Source organism: Acinonyx jubatus, chromosome E2 (genome assembly GCF_027475565.1).
Source record: "Acinonyx jubatus isolate Ajub_Pintada_27869175 chromosome E2, VMU_Ajub_asm_v1.0, whole genome shotgun sequence".
Classification (NCBI taxonomy): Eukaryota; Metazoa; Chordata; class Mammalia; order Carnivora; family Felidae; genus Acinonyx; species Acinonyx jubatus.
In genome coordinates, this window is record NC_069396.1 from 53,750,920 (window position 1) to 53,767,518 (window position 16,599).

General features: G+C 56.2%; 2 protein-coding genes across 2 annotated transcripts; both read right to left on the reverse strand.

The window, feature by feature from the left end:
• Positions 1-587: 587 nt before the first annotated feature.
• Positions 588-4,887, reverse strand: LOC106989422 (kallikrein-1). The gene is made up of 5 exons (XM_027037185.2): positions 4,777-4,887; positions 3,195-3,351; positions 1,683-1,969; positions 1,409-1,545; positions 588-794 (listed from the first exon to the last, which is right to left on the reverse strand). The coding sequence occupies exons 1-5, from the start codon at positions 4,820-4,822 to the stop codon at positions 639-641; spliced, it is 783 nt and encodes a 260-aa protein (XP_026892986.1). The 5' UTR covers positions 4,823-4,887; the 3' UTR covers positions 588-638.
• Positions 4,888-6,602: 1,715 nt separating this feature from the next.
• Positions 6,603-8,196, reverse strand: KLK15 (kallikrein related peptidase 15). Its single transcript, XM_053210102.1, is given in 4 exon segments — positions 6,603-6,767; positions 7,385-7,548; positions 7,669-7,885; positions 7,887-8,196. Coding segments are annotated over 4 exon segments (609 nt in total). The 5' UTR covers positions 7,950-8,196.
• Between the last annotated feature and the right edge of the window lie 8,403 nt (positions 8,197-16,599).

The following is a 16,599-nucleotide window of genomic DNA, read 5'->3' on the forward strand; positions in this document are numbered from 1 at the left end:
ACCGGCTGGTGTGGCCCCGCCCCTGGGCCTAGCTAGGGCCCGCCCCTGGATGGTTGGCCCTCTTAGGCCACGCCCCGAAGTTGCACTCCACGGTCTCGACACCTACCCCTCAGAGGGGGAGCCCCGCCCCTGGATACCCAGTCGGGACCCCCGGCCGGTCGCAACGCTCACCGCCTCTGGATGTAGCTCCGCCCTTCTGCGGAACAGGCCCCTCCCCAGAAAGGCGTGGCCTGCAAACACATTCCCCTCCCCACCCCCCCACTTCCGGACTTCTCTGCCACAATAAAACCTGGGTGCCTCACAACCTCCACGTGTGACCCTCCGTGGCGTCCTCTCTCCCCAGGGCAAGGTCGGGCCCAGCGTGTGTGAACCGGCGTGCGAACCGGTCTTGAGTCCCTGCCTGGCCCTTTAGGGTCTGAGCCTCTCTCTGTGCCGGTTTGTCTACACCTGTCTTTACTCCTTCCTTTCCCCCAGCTCATAAGCTTCCTGGCGAGAGACTGAGAGGACCGGGCTCTAGACTGGGCGGGGTGGGTCCCCAGCTTCCAGGTGCGCAGGGCCTGGAAGGCCAGAGGACAGCAAACGTGAGGTGAATCTGATGCGTATTGAGTTTACTGGGGTAGGAAACACGATGGGGGCATTCAAGGGTTGGCTGTCATGGTTTCTCTGATCCACTCCAGGTGCGAAATCACTTTGGTGAAGACAGCAGGCATATTGGGGCTGCCACATGGGATGTGGCCCCAGGACGTGATTCCTTGAAACATGCCATTGCAGATCAGTGGCCCCCCGGAGTCCCCCTGCAGCACAAGGGGGAGAGAATGACAAAGGTCAGCCGTGGCGGCGGGGTTCTGCCTGTGGAGCCCCAGCTCTCACACCTGGGCTCACAGAGCTCGAGACGGTGACTCCCCAGCCCCGGGAGAGGACACGGTTCTCTCCACAGTCCACTGCCAGAGGGCCGGCGGGATTCCAACAGAGAAGACAGCGGCTGGAGTCATGGCCAGCAGGGATGGGACTTAAGGGTTCAGTTTCTGCACAGGGTGCAGGGTCCAGAACAGTCCCAGCCGACAGGTCAGTGGGAGAGGAGCGGAATCCATCTACCGGACCCTTCTACCTTCAGGACTCCCCTCTGATGTCACCTCTCCCAAATAGCTTTCTCTGACTAGACAGTAATACGAGGGAGGGACAGGTGAACTCTGATGTGGTGGAGGGAGGTGCCTGTGATACCAGGATGGGGGTGTGGGAAGGAAAGGGGGCAGGGAGAGGGCGCTGAGGCTTGGTTGGGGGGAGATACAGTCTGGAAGCCGCAGAGACAGATGCCCAGTTAGCTCTCAGCAGCAGTCCAGAGCCCGAGTCCCCTCCCCCAGCACCTTGAGGCCCAGGAGGGAGGGGAAGGGGGGACAGACTGGCTCACCACACAGGTGTCCTTGCCGCCCTCCAAGTATCCAGCACACAGCATGAACTCTGTCACCTTCTGGGAGTGGGCTTTGGCACACACATCGTTGGACAGGAGTTTGAGGTCCACGCACTGGAGATCGTCTGGGTATGTGACTACAGAACAGAGATGAAAAGACCCCAAGTGGCTCCTCGGCCCCTCCTCCCTCAGACCCTGGAGTCCGGGTCCCCAGCCCCTCCTCCCTACACCCAAGGGTCTGGGCTCCAGGCTGCAGGGTCTGGCCCCGGCATACACTTATCTGGTTCTATGCTGCCCCAGCCGGAGGCGTAGCAGGTGCTCCCCACTTGGGGTTCCTGGGTGGGCAGGTCCAGGACCCTCACAGCATCGGTTATCTGGGCGGGCTCTGCCAGGCGGAGCAGCATGAGGTCGTGGCTGTAGTCCTCTCCCGGGAGGCGGGTGTGGTTCTCCAGGAGACTCAGGTTGAATCCAGGGTGTGGGAAGCTACCACTGACCTGGACAAACTGGGCTGTGTCTTCGTGCTCAAACAGGTTGTAGCGACCCAGCCACAGCTGATAATTGCTGGGGACAGAGGGGGCCCCAGGGAATGAGGAGAGAGGAGGGGGAAAGGGCAATGGGGAGCCTGGGGGGGGGGTGTCGCGGGGAGAGAGAGAGAGAAACAAGGAGTAACCAGGGAGAGAGAGAGAGTTGGGAAGGTAAAGAGCTATGAAGAAAAGACAGTGAGTGAAAGACAGAAGGATGTGACAAGATCAAAGCCAGAGACAAAGACAGAGTGAAAAGGAGAGAGCAGAAAAGGAGAGAGGGAATGAGAGGCAGAGGGAAGACAGAAACAGAGCCCAAAGGAGACAGAGACAGAAGGAAGGGTCCTGGGGAAGAAGAAGAAGTGAAGGAACAGACTTGGAAGGAGCAGGGGCAGCAGGCAACGTGACTGAGGGAAGAGGAAGCAAAGGGAGAGAGTGAGGAACACAGGCAGTGGGGGGGGGGGTGGGAACGAGAGAGAACAGGAAGGGAGCATGGGGGGGGGAGGGCCTGGGACCTGCTCAGCTGCAGCAGGGGCTGTGGGGCTGGCTCCCCAGGAGCGGGTGGCCTGGCCCCCAGCCCAAGGACGGCGTCCCCCTCCCTCCCCAGACCTTCCCACCCTTTCCTCCTCCTTCTCCCCCTCCTCCTCCTCTTTCTCCTCCTCCTTCCTCCAGGGCTCCCATTAGGCTCTAGCTGAAACCAGCCCTTCCCCGTGTCCCCCTGGAGTGGATCATTGTCCTGGAGGGAGGGGCTGAGCACGTGAGAAGACCCCTCACACAGAGACATATGGGGACAATCCCTTCCTTTTTCTGGGGTCCCATCCTGGGGGGTGCTCAGCAGCATGGGGAGTGAGGCAGAGACCCAGGGGCAGAGGTGGAGAGTGAGACATACAGTGACAGGGATGCAGCAGAGGGACCCAGAAATGGACAGAGACCTGGAGAGACACGGAGGCGCTGAGACCAAAGAGAGGGAGACCGAGAAGAATCTTAGTCATACAGACAGACACACAACAGAGCCAGTTATGGAGAGACACAGGGAGGCAGGAGGGGGAGACACAGGAAGACATTTACAAGGAGAGATGAAAAGACACAGGTACCAGTGGAGGGCTTTCCTGGGGTTGTCCCTGCCACTCTCCATGACCTAGACCAGGAATGTCTTTCTTTCTCTCAGTCCTCCAGCCTCCCCTGAGGTTAACCCGGGACAGTGCCCACTATTTATTCCTGTGGGAGCACAGACCGCCCCCCCAAGACCCCCTGCCCCCACTCACTCATTTATGCAGTGGGCAGCTGTGAGCACCCACTGGGGGTGCACCAGGACGCCCCCGCACTGGAATTTGCTGTAATGGTACAGAGCTGCCTGCCAGGGCTGGGAATTCTTACAGTCCCAGCCTCCTATGATCCGGGACTGGATGGGGGGCGCAGCACCTGTAGAGAGGGTGCCGGGTCAGAGCAGGTGGGGAGGTGGCACCAGGAAGGCCTGGGCTAGGAGAGAGGGCTGTGCGGTGGGGTTGGGGGGACATGGGTCCAGAGGAGCAGGGCTGGAGGTCTGGGGAGACGGGCAAGGGGTATGGGAAGGGCCTGGAAGTCTGGAGCCTGCCCTGGGATTGTGGGTTGGTGGCGGGTCCTGGCGGGGGAGACTGCTGAGGGCAGAGCCAACCACAGGGATCAGGCAGGAGACAAGAAGGCAGCGTCTGGGGCAGCATGTGGTGTGGGGGTCAGGTGATACAGGGGTGATTTGGTGCCTCTTGACTGGGACTGGGAGAGGGTCCTCTGGGGGTCTGGGGTCCTGGAACTAGGGTTGGGGTCAGGACTGGGATGGGGCTCAGGAGGAGGGAGAGCCAGATGATAGTTCTTCTGGGATTGGGTGATTCTCATGGAGATTGGGGTCACGGTCTGAGGGTGTTGGAGGGATCTGGGGTTCTCCTGGGGGTGGTGTCGGAGAGGAAGGAAGGTGGAGATGTGTTGGGGCCAAGCAGCTGTGAGTCCTCCCTGCGTTCCCACTTGGTGTGGGGTTTTAGAATCACATGTTGGGGTCCTGCGGGAGGTAGGGGAGGACAGCTGGGCTCTGAAGGTACTTGGGATTCTGGAGGGAAGTCTAGAAAAACAGAGCTTCACAGGAGGGGTGCATTTGGGGAGGGCTGGAGCGTGGGCGGGGGAAGGAAACTCCACAAGGAAAGGAGTGTGTGGTTGGGGGTTCTGGGTGTTCTTCCTCAGGGAGAAGTCTGGGGGTGCTGGACCGGGGTTCAGCGGCAAAGAGGTGGGGAAGGAAGAGACATCTGTAGAATCCTCATACCAGGAGGGGAAGCGGGTCCACCTGGAGTCATGGAGTCTGTTTGGGGAGAAGTATAGGTGTCTGATGGAATTTAGGGAGTCTCGGGAAGATTTGAGGGAAACCAGATGCCAGGGACTGGAGGACCTAGCTGAGAACTGACAGCTGGATGGGAAAAGTCACCAGGGTATGGAAGGATGTGGGGACTCAGGAGCTACAGACAGAGAACCACTAAGGACTAGAAGGGGGCTGTCGGGGTCCCAGGATCTGCTGGGACTGGGGGCACTCCTTGCAAGAGCAGGAGTCCCCCAAAGAGAGAGACAGATGGCCCAGCCTCTGCCCCTTTGGTAAAGTGGCTCAGGGCAGGGGTCAGAGTGGGGAGGAGGAGAAAATTTGGGGGGTTCCTGGGAGGGAGCAGGACCTAGCACAATAGTGGGAACTGTGACCACAGAAGAGGGGCTGGGAGAGAGCCTGGGACCCGGCCTGGGATGGACTGTGGGAGAGGAAGAAGTTATTGGGGGTGAGGGCAGCATGAAAGTGGGGTCCACTCTCCCCCTCCCCCTCCCATCCCTCTGTCTCACCAGCCCCTGCCAGGGACAGGGCAAGGCACAGAACCAGGAACCACATGGTGACCACAGGCAGGCAGGTGGTGAGCTTGGAGCTCAGGAGCCTCCCCAAGGAGCATTTTAAAGCCTTCATCCACCCCCTCCCCACCCTGAGGACCCGCCCCTGCCCTGCTGGCATCCAGATGCTGGCCAAGGCCCTGCCCCCGCTGCCTCCTGGGGGCTGGACACCTCCTCCCACCCCAGAGTCGTGGAAGGGGCGGGAGAGCAAGCACCTGTTGTTCTGCGGGCCCTGATTGTGCTGGAAGCATTCCTGGGGCCTGAGGCCAGACAGGGCAGGGCCTGGAGCTCCTGGGCCCCTGCTCTTGGAGACACAGCCGGTGAGGGGAGTTGGGGGGGGGGGTGAGAAGAAACAGGAGAACGGAGGAATCAATGATCTCCAATACAAAGTCCGATATATACCTGAACCCCAAGGAAGGTCACACACCTGAAGACCCAGGGTATCCTCAAACACCAGCTGAGGGGCTCCGATTCCCTTCTCCCCGCACCACTTGGAGCCAACACGCCAGTTTCCCGGCTTCAGCTGCCTCCGAAATGTAAGGCTTCCAGAACACCCTGATTCTTGCACTCCTAGACTCAGGATCTAGGTCCCAATCCACTTATTGTTTCTCTCCGAATAAAATCTCAGGGTACCTACCACCACCAGCCTAGTGCCCCCAGATCCAGAAGCGAGGTGTCAGTGGTCTCCCTAAATAAGTCCCCTAGCATTCCAAAATCCAATGTCCCCCCCCCCCCCAGAACAACATTGGGATCTCATCATACCTCACCACTACTCCTTGAGCGTCCAAGTCTGGACACCCACGTTTAGGTCCTTTAAAGTCCCAGGAATTCCAGATTATCTGCCTCCCAAGGTCAAGAGAGACCTCTCTACAAACTGTAATTCCCCTTCCCCCCGGTAGAACATTTAGACCTCAAGAGCCAGGTTTATGTGGTTCAACATTCAGTGACCTTGAAGACCACATTTTGGGAGGAATCTCTGTTGAGAATCAGGAATGAGATTTCTGCAACCTCAATGGTAAACTCATGGGCTTCTGGCACATTCTCTGAGCTCTTCAGCAAAATCAAAGTAGGCCACAGGGTAGACCAGCCTCCGCTGCATGTCGGGAGACTGCCTAAGGAAAAGGAGAGCATTGCCTTTTTGCCTGGCTGCCAGGAAGCCCACAACTGAATTTCGAAGAAAATGAAGTCATTCTTGATCATCTAGCGTGTGCTGGGGGTCTTTTCCGCTGGGGTCCAGAGATATATTTGCCCTGTGCCAGGCACTATTGGAATGAGTTCATATAACCTTCCTCATTTAATCCTTACAACGCTGTGAGGTAAGCAACATGAAGATCTCTGCTTCACACCTGGGGAAACCGAAGCTGAGTGGCATCGAGTCTTTTCCTCAAGACTGCACAGCTAATCCTGTGTGTATGTGAATGAAGAGCCCTGCTTCAAGCTATTTCTTTTCACCTAGGCATCGGGGCAGCGAGTGAAATGGAGCAACGTACAGTGGCCTTGGGTTCCCCACCCAGTCTCTGGCTCCCACTTCCCTTCATCCCCAGAAGAAAGTCACAGCAACTCCTACAGAGAAACTTGCATCAGCACTGTTATCTCAGTGTTTAAACAGGTGACCTTGAGCACCAGCTCTGGCTTGACATGGGACAAATCCTTGGCCAACATGTGCGTCTTGGACAGATGGGGTGTTAAGGGATGGCTCAGTTCTGTCCCAGGTCAGGGTGGGGTGGCTGGCCAGCTACAGGAGTTTCTGCTCAGCCAGAGACACAGGTGGTAGACCAAAACAGTCAGTTCCTCTTCATGGTGTCCCTGATCCACCCCAAGTAGCTGCAGACTTTGGCATAAACACCAGGCTTGTTCGTAGTGTCACAGGGGACGTCACCCCAGGACACGATTCCCTGCAGGACTCCCCCACAGACCAGCCACCCTGTGTGGGGTCCCCCAGAGTCACCCTGTGTGGGGAAGAGAAAGTTTGAGTGGGAAACTTCTGGATCCAGTGCGCCCAACCTTAGCCTAATCACCGGGCACGATCTCAGTCAAAACCCAATCCGACCCCACCACATGCAATCCCTCTCCAACTCAACTCAATACAACCCAGTTTAACCCAATCTAATCCAACTCAACCGCAACCTAACACAAGTCAATACAACTCAGCCAATCTATGTTCAATCCCTGCCATGTAGCGCCAACCCAACCCAACCCCCACGTCGTCCCCATTCAAACCCAAACCAGGCCTATCTATGTCCATCCTTACTGCCAACACAGCCAACCCCTGCTGTTACGGCTTTCACATCCCAGACAAAACTTACCCCATCCGCATTTCAACCCAACGTATTTTCCTTCTAAAATCAAACCAAGCCCATTCCTATTCTCAAATCAAAGCCAGGCCATTCCACACCAACCACCACATCATCCACCCCAAATACAACGCACCCCTACCTGCATCTCCAACCCCATCTCCAACTCCACCCCCGTTCGAACTGCTCTTCCTTCTCCACCCCCACATCTATCCCTAGCATCTTCTCTGGCCCAAAGCAAGCACAACCCGACCCCATCCCAACACCCAAGCCTGTTCCCCTAAACCCATGGCTCTGACCTCACAGGAGTCCGTGCCTCCGCCTTCTACTCCTGCACACACCGTAGTGCTCATAAGGCGCCCTGGGTAGTCCTTGCTACAAGATGTGGCCGGGATAACACTGATGTTGGCACAATGCAGCATATCTGGGAGACTCACTGGGGAGGACAGTGGGCTTGGAGTGAATCCATACTTTCAGGCCCTTGTGTCCTTCGCCCACGAACCCTGGAGAATAGGGTCCCTGGAGGCCTGACACCCAGCGCCATCCTTTCACGCACCTTGTGACCTTGCTCTCCCTTTGGTCCCAGGCTTGTCATCAGCCACCAGGCCCCAGCCGGACACCACGCAGGCCTCGCCTGGTTGGGGACAACGCGTGGGCAGCGCCACGGGACGCACTTGCGGGAAGAGGCACGTGGGCCGGGTTAGACGTGGCAACATGACGTCGTGGCGATGGCTGCGCGCTTCGTGGCACGGGTGTGGGACGAGGCGAGCCACAAGTCCACAGCACTTCCGGGCCATCGCGCTTGCGCAGATTGTGCTCGCCTAGGTGCACGCTCATGAAGCTGTGCGCGTGCGCGGGTGATTATCCGCAAGGGCAGTGAGGAGCGGACAGAAAGACCAAAGAGCCGGCTAGCTGGGGTCCTTCACCACGCGGGGAATCTGGAGATGCCATTACCCTCTGTGTCCGAGGCGCTGAAGCCAATAGTTCTAGACCCTGCCCCTCCGGGGCCACGGAGGTGCGCACACTTGGAACTCAGCCCCCAGGCTCCAGCTCTCTCCTCCTCAGAATCCAAGATTCTCAGATCCCTAGGCCCTTGGCGTCCTGCCCCTCAGGACCCTGAGCCCTGCCTTCATACCCGGTGTGGCGGTGGGCAGCAGACAGCATCCGGCGTGCAGAGTGAGGGAAACACCGCAGTTAAAGCGTCCACGCTCCAAGAGGGCCGCTTGCCTCGGCTGGGAGTGGGGCTCACACGCCTCACCTTTCAGCCTCTTGGCGGAGTGGTGCTGGGCCTCTGGGAGAGGAAGCAGAGGAGGATCCCTCACAACACAGTCTTTTCCCTTGTCGCACCTTGCCTACACCCTGCCCATAGTATGTATTTTTCACCTGTGCTTTCCCCCCAATGTCTTAGGACGTCCCCGTCCTTGAATTTCAAGTACTGTCTTCTCTCAGGCTTTGACGACTGCTGCTTGTTTTCTCCAGGACTGGCCCCTTGCCCTTCGCCCTCACCCGTTTATTACAGGATTCTGGGAGAGCGGGTATGTGGGGAAGGACCAGAAGGCAAGAAGTCCTCTGAGATTAGAAGTGGAGACAGGGACACTGGATAAGGATCCAGAAAGATGGTCACTTGGGACCAGCCATTCGAGGTCGCCATGCTGCCACAGGCATCAGATGGATGGGATGTGGCCACTCAGTGTATGACACCCAGTCTTGGCTCCAGAGTCCGGACATCTCAGCCAAATGCAGATGTGGCCACACAAGGTCATGGGCAAACATACAGCTGCAGCTGCAGCTTCAAGGATCACAGCACAGAGATTCATAGGTATATATGAGTCTGGACAGTTCCAGTGTGGGTGTGCATGTGGATCACACACACACACACACACACACACACGCATGCACATGCACACACACTGATTTGGACATACAAGCTCACATCTAAATTTACAGTCTCCTGTGTGGGTCTGAACGTACTAGGTCACAGACTTGCACACTAACACCCAGGGGCTGGACAACAAGGTGGGGTCCTTAATAAGGGTACATGGGGAGAGACATGGATATGCACTTGGTTCCCCAAAGACTTGTGCACAGACGTGAGTCTGAGTATAGTGGTTATATCGGAATGTTAGAGTAAAACCCCTGTGTCCATGTTATTTGTGAGCCTTTGAGCAAATTATTTGACCTTTCCTCATCTGTAAGATGGGATTGTTGTAAGGAATGAATAAGAGACAGAGACAGAGAGAGAGGGAGAGAGAGAGAGAGAGAGAGAGAGAGATGTCTGGCTTATTATAGCTGCTTAATAAATACTACTTATTTTAAACAAAGGACACGTAGACTTATTTATGCAGATATGCATGTGGATGTTCAGGTTCTGGGCAGAAATTTAGCCAAAGTAAGTCAGCCATATGACCAGGCTCAAATGAAGATAATCAAGGTCAAAACTATGATTCATCCTCAAGTCACTTTGTGGGGATTCAGAGTAATAGACACTGACCCAGAGGGCCAACACTTAGATGTGGCCCCACTAGATCACACCCCAGGGAAACAAAGGACACAGGGCTAGGCATCCAAGGTCAAAGACATAGCCAGAGGCACAAGACAGGACTTGTTTTCCCATCTCTAGACCTGTTGCCTCGTCAGTCACTTGGTGTTCAAGGTCACTCATTGCGTTTCACATAGGGGACCTGGTTCACACATGTGAGCAGGATGTGGACACACAGGGCCTTGCAAACCCACCACACACACACACACACACACACGCAGGATACTGCAGCATTGTACCATGCACAAGGACATAAACAGCGATGTTTCAAAGTCACAAAACCGTGACCCGCTACTGGGCAATGGGGATATGATCCCTCAAGATCACAGCCAAACACACAGACACCCACACTGGGGCAGGAATTTGCACAGCTAGACAAAATACCCACATTCTGCCTGCCTGGGTCAAGAACTGGGCCAAGGGCCCTGGCAAGGTTGGGGGAATGCGGATGTGGTAGACAGGGGGCTTAACAAGGGAAGGGTGGGGTTGTCCTGCAAAGAAGGACAGAGGGTGCGGGCTGAACAGCTGGGCATCGAGGCTGCATCTGGCCAGTCCAAGCCGGAGGAGGGTGGAGGCCCTGGCTGGGTGCAGCGGCAGGCGGGAGGCAGGGAGGAGAGAGCACAGAGAAAGCCTGAGGGGAGGCTGGCAGCAGGGGGGAGCTTCAAGGGGCCCCCAGAGGCGAGGGTCACGTGGGGACATAATGAAAGTCCACCCTCAACTTCTCCAGGTAGAGGCGTCAGGTTACAGTTAAGTTCTCCATGGGTGGTAGCTGAACATGGTTTGGAGTTTTCCTGCTACCCAGGGTCACCTTGACATTGTGGCCACCCCTCTCCAGCCTCAGCCCTCTTCCCTGTCAAGTGAGGCTGGTAGAGCCCACCCTACAGAGATGTTTTGAGAATTAGATGAGCTGTAGCATGTACCCAGGACTCAGCCGTGCTAACAACACCCTCGCGGGGTACTGCCCTGGGCTAAGTCCCTTCTCGTGCCCTACACACAGGACCACATTCAATCCTGCCCTGGGGGCATCAGTTCCTATGTCCACGGTACAGTTGGGGATCTCGAGTCGCAGAGATGTTCAGTAACTGCAAAATGGTGAGCTGGAATTCAAACCTGGAGTCTGTGCTCTTGACCTTGCTAACACTTGTTGAATGCTTATTATGAGCTTTATCTACATTGTGCTATTGAAACCTCACCGTGGTGGTCATGGGTAGGTGCTGTCTTCTAGAGAAGGCACTCTAGGTGGAGAGAGGTGAAGTCATTTCCTCAAGGTCACACAGCAAGGAAGGGGCAGCCCCAGACCATGAACTCAGGTCTGTGTCATCCCCAGAGCTGATTTGCTGTTGGGAGCAGCGAGAGACCCAGTTGGCTTGGGGACTCCAGAGCAGCCCCAGGCTTCTGAAAGTTCTTGGGGTAGGGTGAGCACTCAGGAGCATCGGGTGGCTGGGTGGGGTGGGGTGGAGCAGGGCTGGGGGTGCTGGCAGATCGTAGGCCCTGGCTTTGCTCCTGATGGAGCGGAGAGGTACCGCACCCCCACAGACCCAGACCTGACCTGGGCCCACCTCACCTGCAGGCATCAGCAGGAAGGAGAAGGTGAGAAGCCACATTATGGAGAAGGGATGAGGGTTCTGCTGAAGTCTGGGGAGGGGAGAGAGTGAATGGAGTTGAACCTGGACACTTCCGCCCTCCCCTGAATCCCTCCAGACACAAACACATCCATCCCACCTGCTGCTTGAGAAACTTCTTTCACCATTTTGGTCCCCCCTACCCCCACCCCAGACTGTTCTTCCCCCCTGCCCCGCCCGGGTTCTCCATCTCTGAGGGTTCCTGTTGTTTCTCTAGGCACCAGAACAGGCCCTCAGGTGTCCCACCAGCCCGTCAGCCCCCAGCACCATCCCACTTGGCCCTGGATCTCTCTCCAACCCTGAGGCTCTGGTTCAGGATACATTCTCCCCCCAGACCCTAATCCCAGCCTCCTGTCTGGCCTCCTGGGGGTGTGTCTTCCCCCCATTTGTCCCTCCAGTCAAGTTCCCACTCCCCTAGCTCGTTCCCCTACGTGCCCCCTCAGGGTCTTTCCATGCCCAGAGTTGACCCTGTCCGACTCCTGCCTATAGCCCTCATAGATTCCCCAGCGCCCTCAGGATAAAGTCCTTGCTCCCCAGCCTCACTTTTGAGGATATGGGGGTTTCTCCCTTTCCAGCCCCTCTGACCAGGTGTCTCATGACCTTGCCTTTCTAGGCATAGGTCATTCTCCCATTTTCCTTCCTGCGATTTCATGCCTCCCTGCCTTTGCTCAGGCTCTTCCTCCTGGCACGTATGCCAGTCCCTTCAAGGTCCACTTCCTCCTTGAGGCCTTTTCTGACCTTCTCTGGTCCATGGTGTCTACCTTACCCCCCAGACTGGGAACTTACTGAGGGCAGGCCTGGCCTGACTGGACTCTGGATCCCCAGCACTGCCCAGTGAAGGGTCTAGTCCATGGGAGGCCCCAGCAAGCTTAGGGAGTGGAGGAAAGCCTTCCTCTCATCTTCCAAATTCATATTCCGCCCCCAAGGCTCAGCCCCCACCTCTTCTGGGAGGCCCTGGGACCTAACAGGTATCCTTTCTGGGCCGCTCAGCCCTGGTTCTGCCTCCATCACATCACAGATCCCCAGACATGCTCAGGCAAGGTCTTCTCTGTGTCCCCAGCACTGCCCAGCCTGGAGCCTGTCACACGGGACACCTTGGGGAGGTTGAGCTGAGGTGACCTGAACCCCTGATGACTCCTGACTTTGTTCTTGGCTCTGATACAAGTGTTTTGGGGGACATCCTCCTGATTCACTCCACCCCCCCCCCTTCCCCGTCCCCCCCCCCCCCCCCACTCCCCGCAGCTCCTTCTTTCATCTCCGGGACATTTTCTTGGTTCAGGTTCAACTTGGAGCCTCAGTAAAGGACACATGAAATTACACAGGTGCCCTTGAAACTCAGCTCCCTCAGGGCAGTCCATGTCTGTTCCCGGGGATAGGGCACCCAGTGTCTCTTCTAGATCAGGGCAGACCTGTGTCTCCTCTAGTGTCTCTCACCTCCCCCCAACCCTGACTTTTGTCTCAAAAGAGCTCACCCCCTCCAGATCCTCCAGCTTCATCTGGGGCAGCTTGGATGCCGGAAGAAGGGGAGCAGGCATCTGAATACTTGAATTTCTAAGTCCCCAGCCCCACCCGGGTCTAGGGGGTAGGGTGGGGTGGGAGGTGGTTGAGATTCAGGTTTACAGGCGGGGATGCCTAGGTGGCTAGTGGGGTGGGGGACAAGGCCTAATGAGCACTTATTAGGTTGAAGTTTTTGTGAGTCTGTAAGGAAGAATTCCCTGCCAGGGACAGTTCCTCAAGGGAGAGGAAGTAGGAGGGCAAGAGCCCCAAATCAGAGATCAACACATAGGACCAGGAGTCTGGAACCTGGAATTTGGGGTCTAGAGTGTGGAAACTGGATTCTAGAGTCATGCTTCTTGTGCCTGGAGTTGGGTTCTGGATCTTGGATTCTGGATGTTGATCTGGATCCCTGGTTTTGGATTCTGAACCTTGGATCTCTGATTCTGGCCAGTGGATTCTGGATCTGGATCCCCACTTCCTGACCTTGAATTCTGGAGTCAGATCTCTGATTCTGGACCTTGGTGCCTGGGCCTCCTAACTCTGGATTCTGGATATTGGATTCTGGATCTTGGGTTTTGCAGTTTTTGCTGTGGCTCTCCAACTCTGGACTCTGAGTTTGGAGGTCTAGAGTCAGGCATTTATGACTTGAAGTATAGAGTGTGGATTTTAGAGTCTGCATTCTGGAGTTTGGGTCTGGAATCTGGATCCTAGAGTCTGGTCTTTGAGTGACAGGTCTTAGTCACTCTGGATCCTAGAAGCCTTTGAATCTGGAGTCCAGACTAGGAATCTGGAATTTGGTGTTTGGAATCTAAGACTTGAGGCCTTGAGCCACCTTCCTTGGTGGGACCTGAGTGGGTGGTGGCGAGGGGAAGGAGGTGAACCCCTGGGGATTTTAATCATCATGAGAACTTCCCTGGTGCCAGGCTAAGCGCTTTCCATCGTGATCGCATGTGTTCCTCACACTAAGTCACGCAGGCGTGTGACACAGATGGGGACCCCGAGGGAACTGACACCTAGCTCTGCCCATGCTCGCGGGCTCACTGGGAGGGCGCCTGGCTCCGCCTCCGACGCGGTGACGTCTGCGCCCCTCCTCCCGCCCACTCTGACCGCGGCAGACCTGCGCTATCGATCGTAGTCCTCCTGGGCATCTTTCCAGTTGTCCTTCACCTCCAAAGGCAGGCCGAGTCCCGCCCTCTGCCTTGCTCCTCCTCCTCCTCCTCCTGCGAACACTCCCCGGAGCCTTTCTTTCCTCGACTCCTGTGGATCAACCGCCAACCATCCAGGTCTCTTTCATCTGACCCTGAACTCCAGCCTCTGGAGGCACATGCTCCTGGGCATCCTCCCCCCCACCCCCAGTGTCCCCAGGCCCTTCTCACTCGCGTCCTAACTCCTTTCTCTCCGCAAACTCCCTTGTTTCCCATCTCAGGGACAGCTCCACCCACCACCCAGTACCCCCCAGGCACTGTCCCAGCCCCTCCCTCTCCCTTAGGCCCGGCAGCTCCGCGGTCCCCAGCCCCACCCCTTCTCTCTATTTCCTTGGCCTGGGTGCAGCTTCTAGATCCTTGCCTCCAGCCTCCCTTCCATCCATCTCCAGGTGGCCTCAGAAGGTCTCACTACACTGAAGGTCTCTTTAACACTCAGAGTTGACCCCTTTCTCCTCCTGCTCACAAGCCCTTCTGTGGTGACTCTGCATCCCGCTGGACAAGGTTCCTGCCCTCAGTGGGACGTTCGAGGCTGGGACCCCCTTGTCTGAACAAGACTCACCTTGAATCCCTCCCCTCAGGAGACAGTCCCTGTGTGCTGACCACCCTGGAATAAGCCTGGATTCCTGGTGCTGGAAGCTCCCCCTCCCCCTTCATTATGGGACCACTCGAAGGTGGTGTTTCAGGGTGCTGGCCCTAAAGTCAGACAGCCTGGGCTCAGGCCCCTGCTCCCCCATTTGCTAATTTGGCAGATCCTGTTATGTATTTTCGCTTCTTTGTGCTTCTGAGTCTCATCCTTAAAATCAGGTCATCAGAGGACCCCATCATAGAGTTTTGCAAGGAGTATCTAAGAGCTAGTGCATGTAAGGAGCTAAGAGTACATAGCAAACCATGACTGTTCATTTTGCCCCATTTCACACAGGAACAGATAGGGGGAAGGGGAGGGCCCCATTGGTTCAGGATCACCCAGGCTGTAGAAGTTGGGAGGAGAGCAAGAGGATGGTCCAAGGGACCCTGTTACCTCTTGGGTGCAAAGTGTCACTTCTCTGGTTATCAGGGTCTTAGTGTGGAGTAGGAGTAGAAAAGGGATGGGGATGGTCTCTGGGTTGGAGGAATACGCATGGAGCAGGTGTGTAAATCACAAAATTAAGTTGGCGTTTGAAAGACTGGTTAACACAGGGTGTGATTCAGATGTGGACTCCAGAACCAGGGGGCCTGGGTTGGAATCTTGCCTCGAACACATAACACATCCTTGGGAAAGTCGCTTGGCCTCTCTGTGCCTCGGTTTCCTTATCTGTAAGACGAGAATAATTGCTTCTGCCTCACAGGAGTGTTTTGAGGCATGAATGCTTGAAACCCGTGCCTGGCGACTTTTGAAAACGTTGCCTCTTTTCTTCTTGTCCTGGGAGGCTCCCGCCGCTAGGTGGCGCCAATGTGCACTTGTCCGCCGGAGGGTTTGCTCCTGGGTCTGAGGGAGGAGGGTTTGGGTGAAGGACCCAGAATCTTGGAACTCTGACTGAAGAACGAGGTGAATCTTGGCGGCTGCAGGGGCAGGTATGGAGGTGGGTGGGGGGTGGAGACCTGTCCCGTGATTTGTCCCTAATTGGTCTACAGGAGTTTTGGGATCCAATCAGTGATGGGACGGGTTTGTGTAGGCATTTGGTTTCCCACAGGGGTGGACTGCCGTGGTCGGTGGACGCAAGGCCGTGTCCCTCCACCCAGACCAGAGAGCTCCCACCGTCTTTCATGGACAGATGGGGAGGGACCAACATCCAGTCCAGCAGAACATCAAAGGTGGTGGGGATGATGGGGGAGAGAGAGAATATGGCAGGGAGAAGAAGGGAGAGAGAGAGAGAGAACAGGACAAAGACAAAGGAAGGCGGGACAGACCTTTTCCCCAAACCCACCTCCTTCCCATCTGCCCCCAGCAACACCTGTGTCAGAGCTTTGCCCCCCCCACCCCGCCCTGCTGCCTTGTCTTTTCACTTTTTAAAAATGTTTGTTTGTTTATTTCTTCCATATTTATTCCTTTCCTGAGAGGGAGAGAAGGACAGAGTGCGAGCAAGGGAGGGGTAGACAGAGAAGGAGACACAGAATTGGAAGAAGGCTCCAGGCTCTGAGCTGTCAGCATAGAGCCTGACATGGGGCTCGAACTCATGAACTGCAAGATTGTGACCTGACCCAAAGTCAGATGCTTAACTGACTGAGGCACTTAGGTGCCCCTTTTTCTTTCTCTCTTTCTTTCTTTCTTTCTTTCTTTCTTTCTTTCTTTCTCTCTTTCTTTTCTTTTCTTTTCTTTTCTTTTCTTTTCTTTTCTTTAATGTTTATTCACTTTTGAGAGAGAGAGAGACAGAGCGCAAACGGGATAGGGGCAGAGAGAGAGGGAGACACAGAATCTGAAGCAGGCTCCAGGCTCGGAGCTGTCAGCACAGAGCCCGACGCAGGACTCGAACTCACGAACCAAACTGTGAGATCATGACCTGAGCCCAAGTCAGATGCTCGGCTCAATCGATTGAGTCACCCGGGCGCCCCTTGCTGCCTTTTCTTGCCACATCCCTGGTGCTGTTCCACCCTCTTTGTGCTTGTCCTTGCTCCTCCCTAATTTTTGCCCTTCTGGGTGTCCCCCA

Coding starts and splice junctions, on each gene's coding strand:
- LOC106989422 (XM_027037185.2), bottom strand. CDS start 4,822: ATGTGGTTCCTGGTTCTGTGCCTTGCCCTGTCCCTGGCAGGGGCTG. Junction 1,970..3,194: donor GCTGCCCACTGCATAAATGA/GTGAGTGGGGGC, acceptor CTCTGTCCCCAG/CAATTATCAGCTGTGGCTGG. Junction 795..1,408: donor GCGGCAAGGACACCTGTGTG/GTGAGCCAGTCT, acceptor CTTGTGCTGCAG/GGGGACTCCGGGGGGCCACT.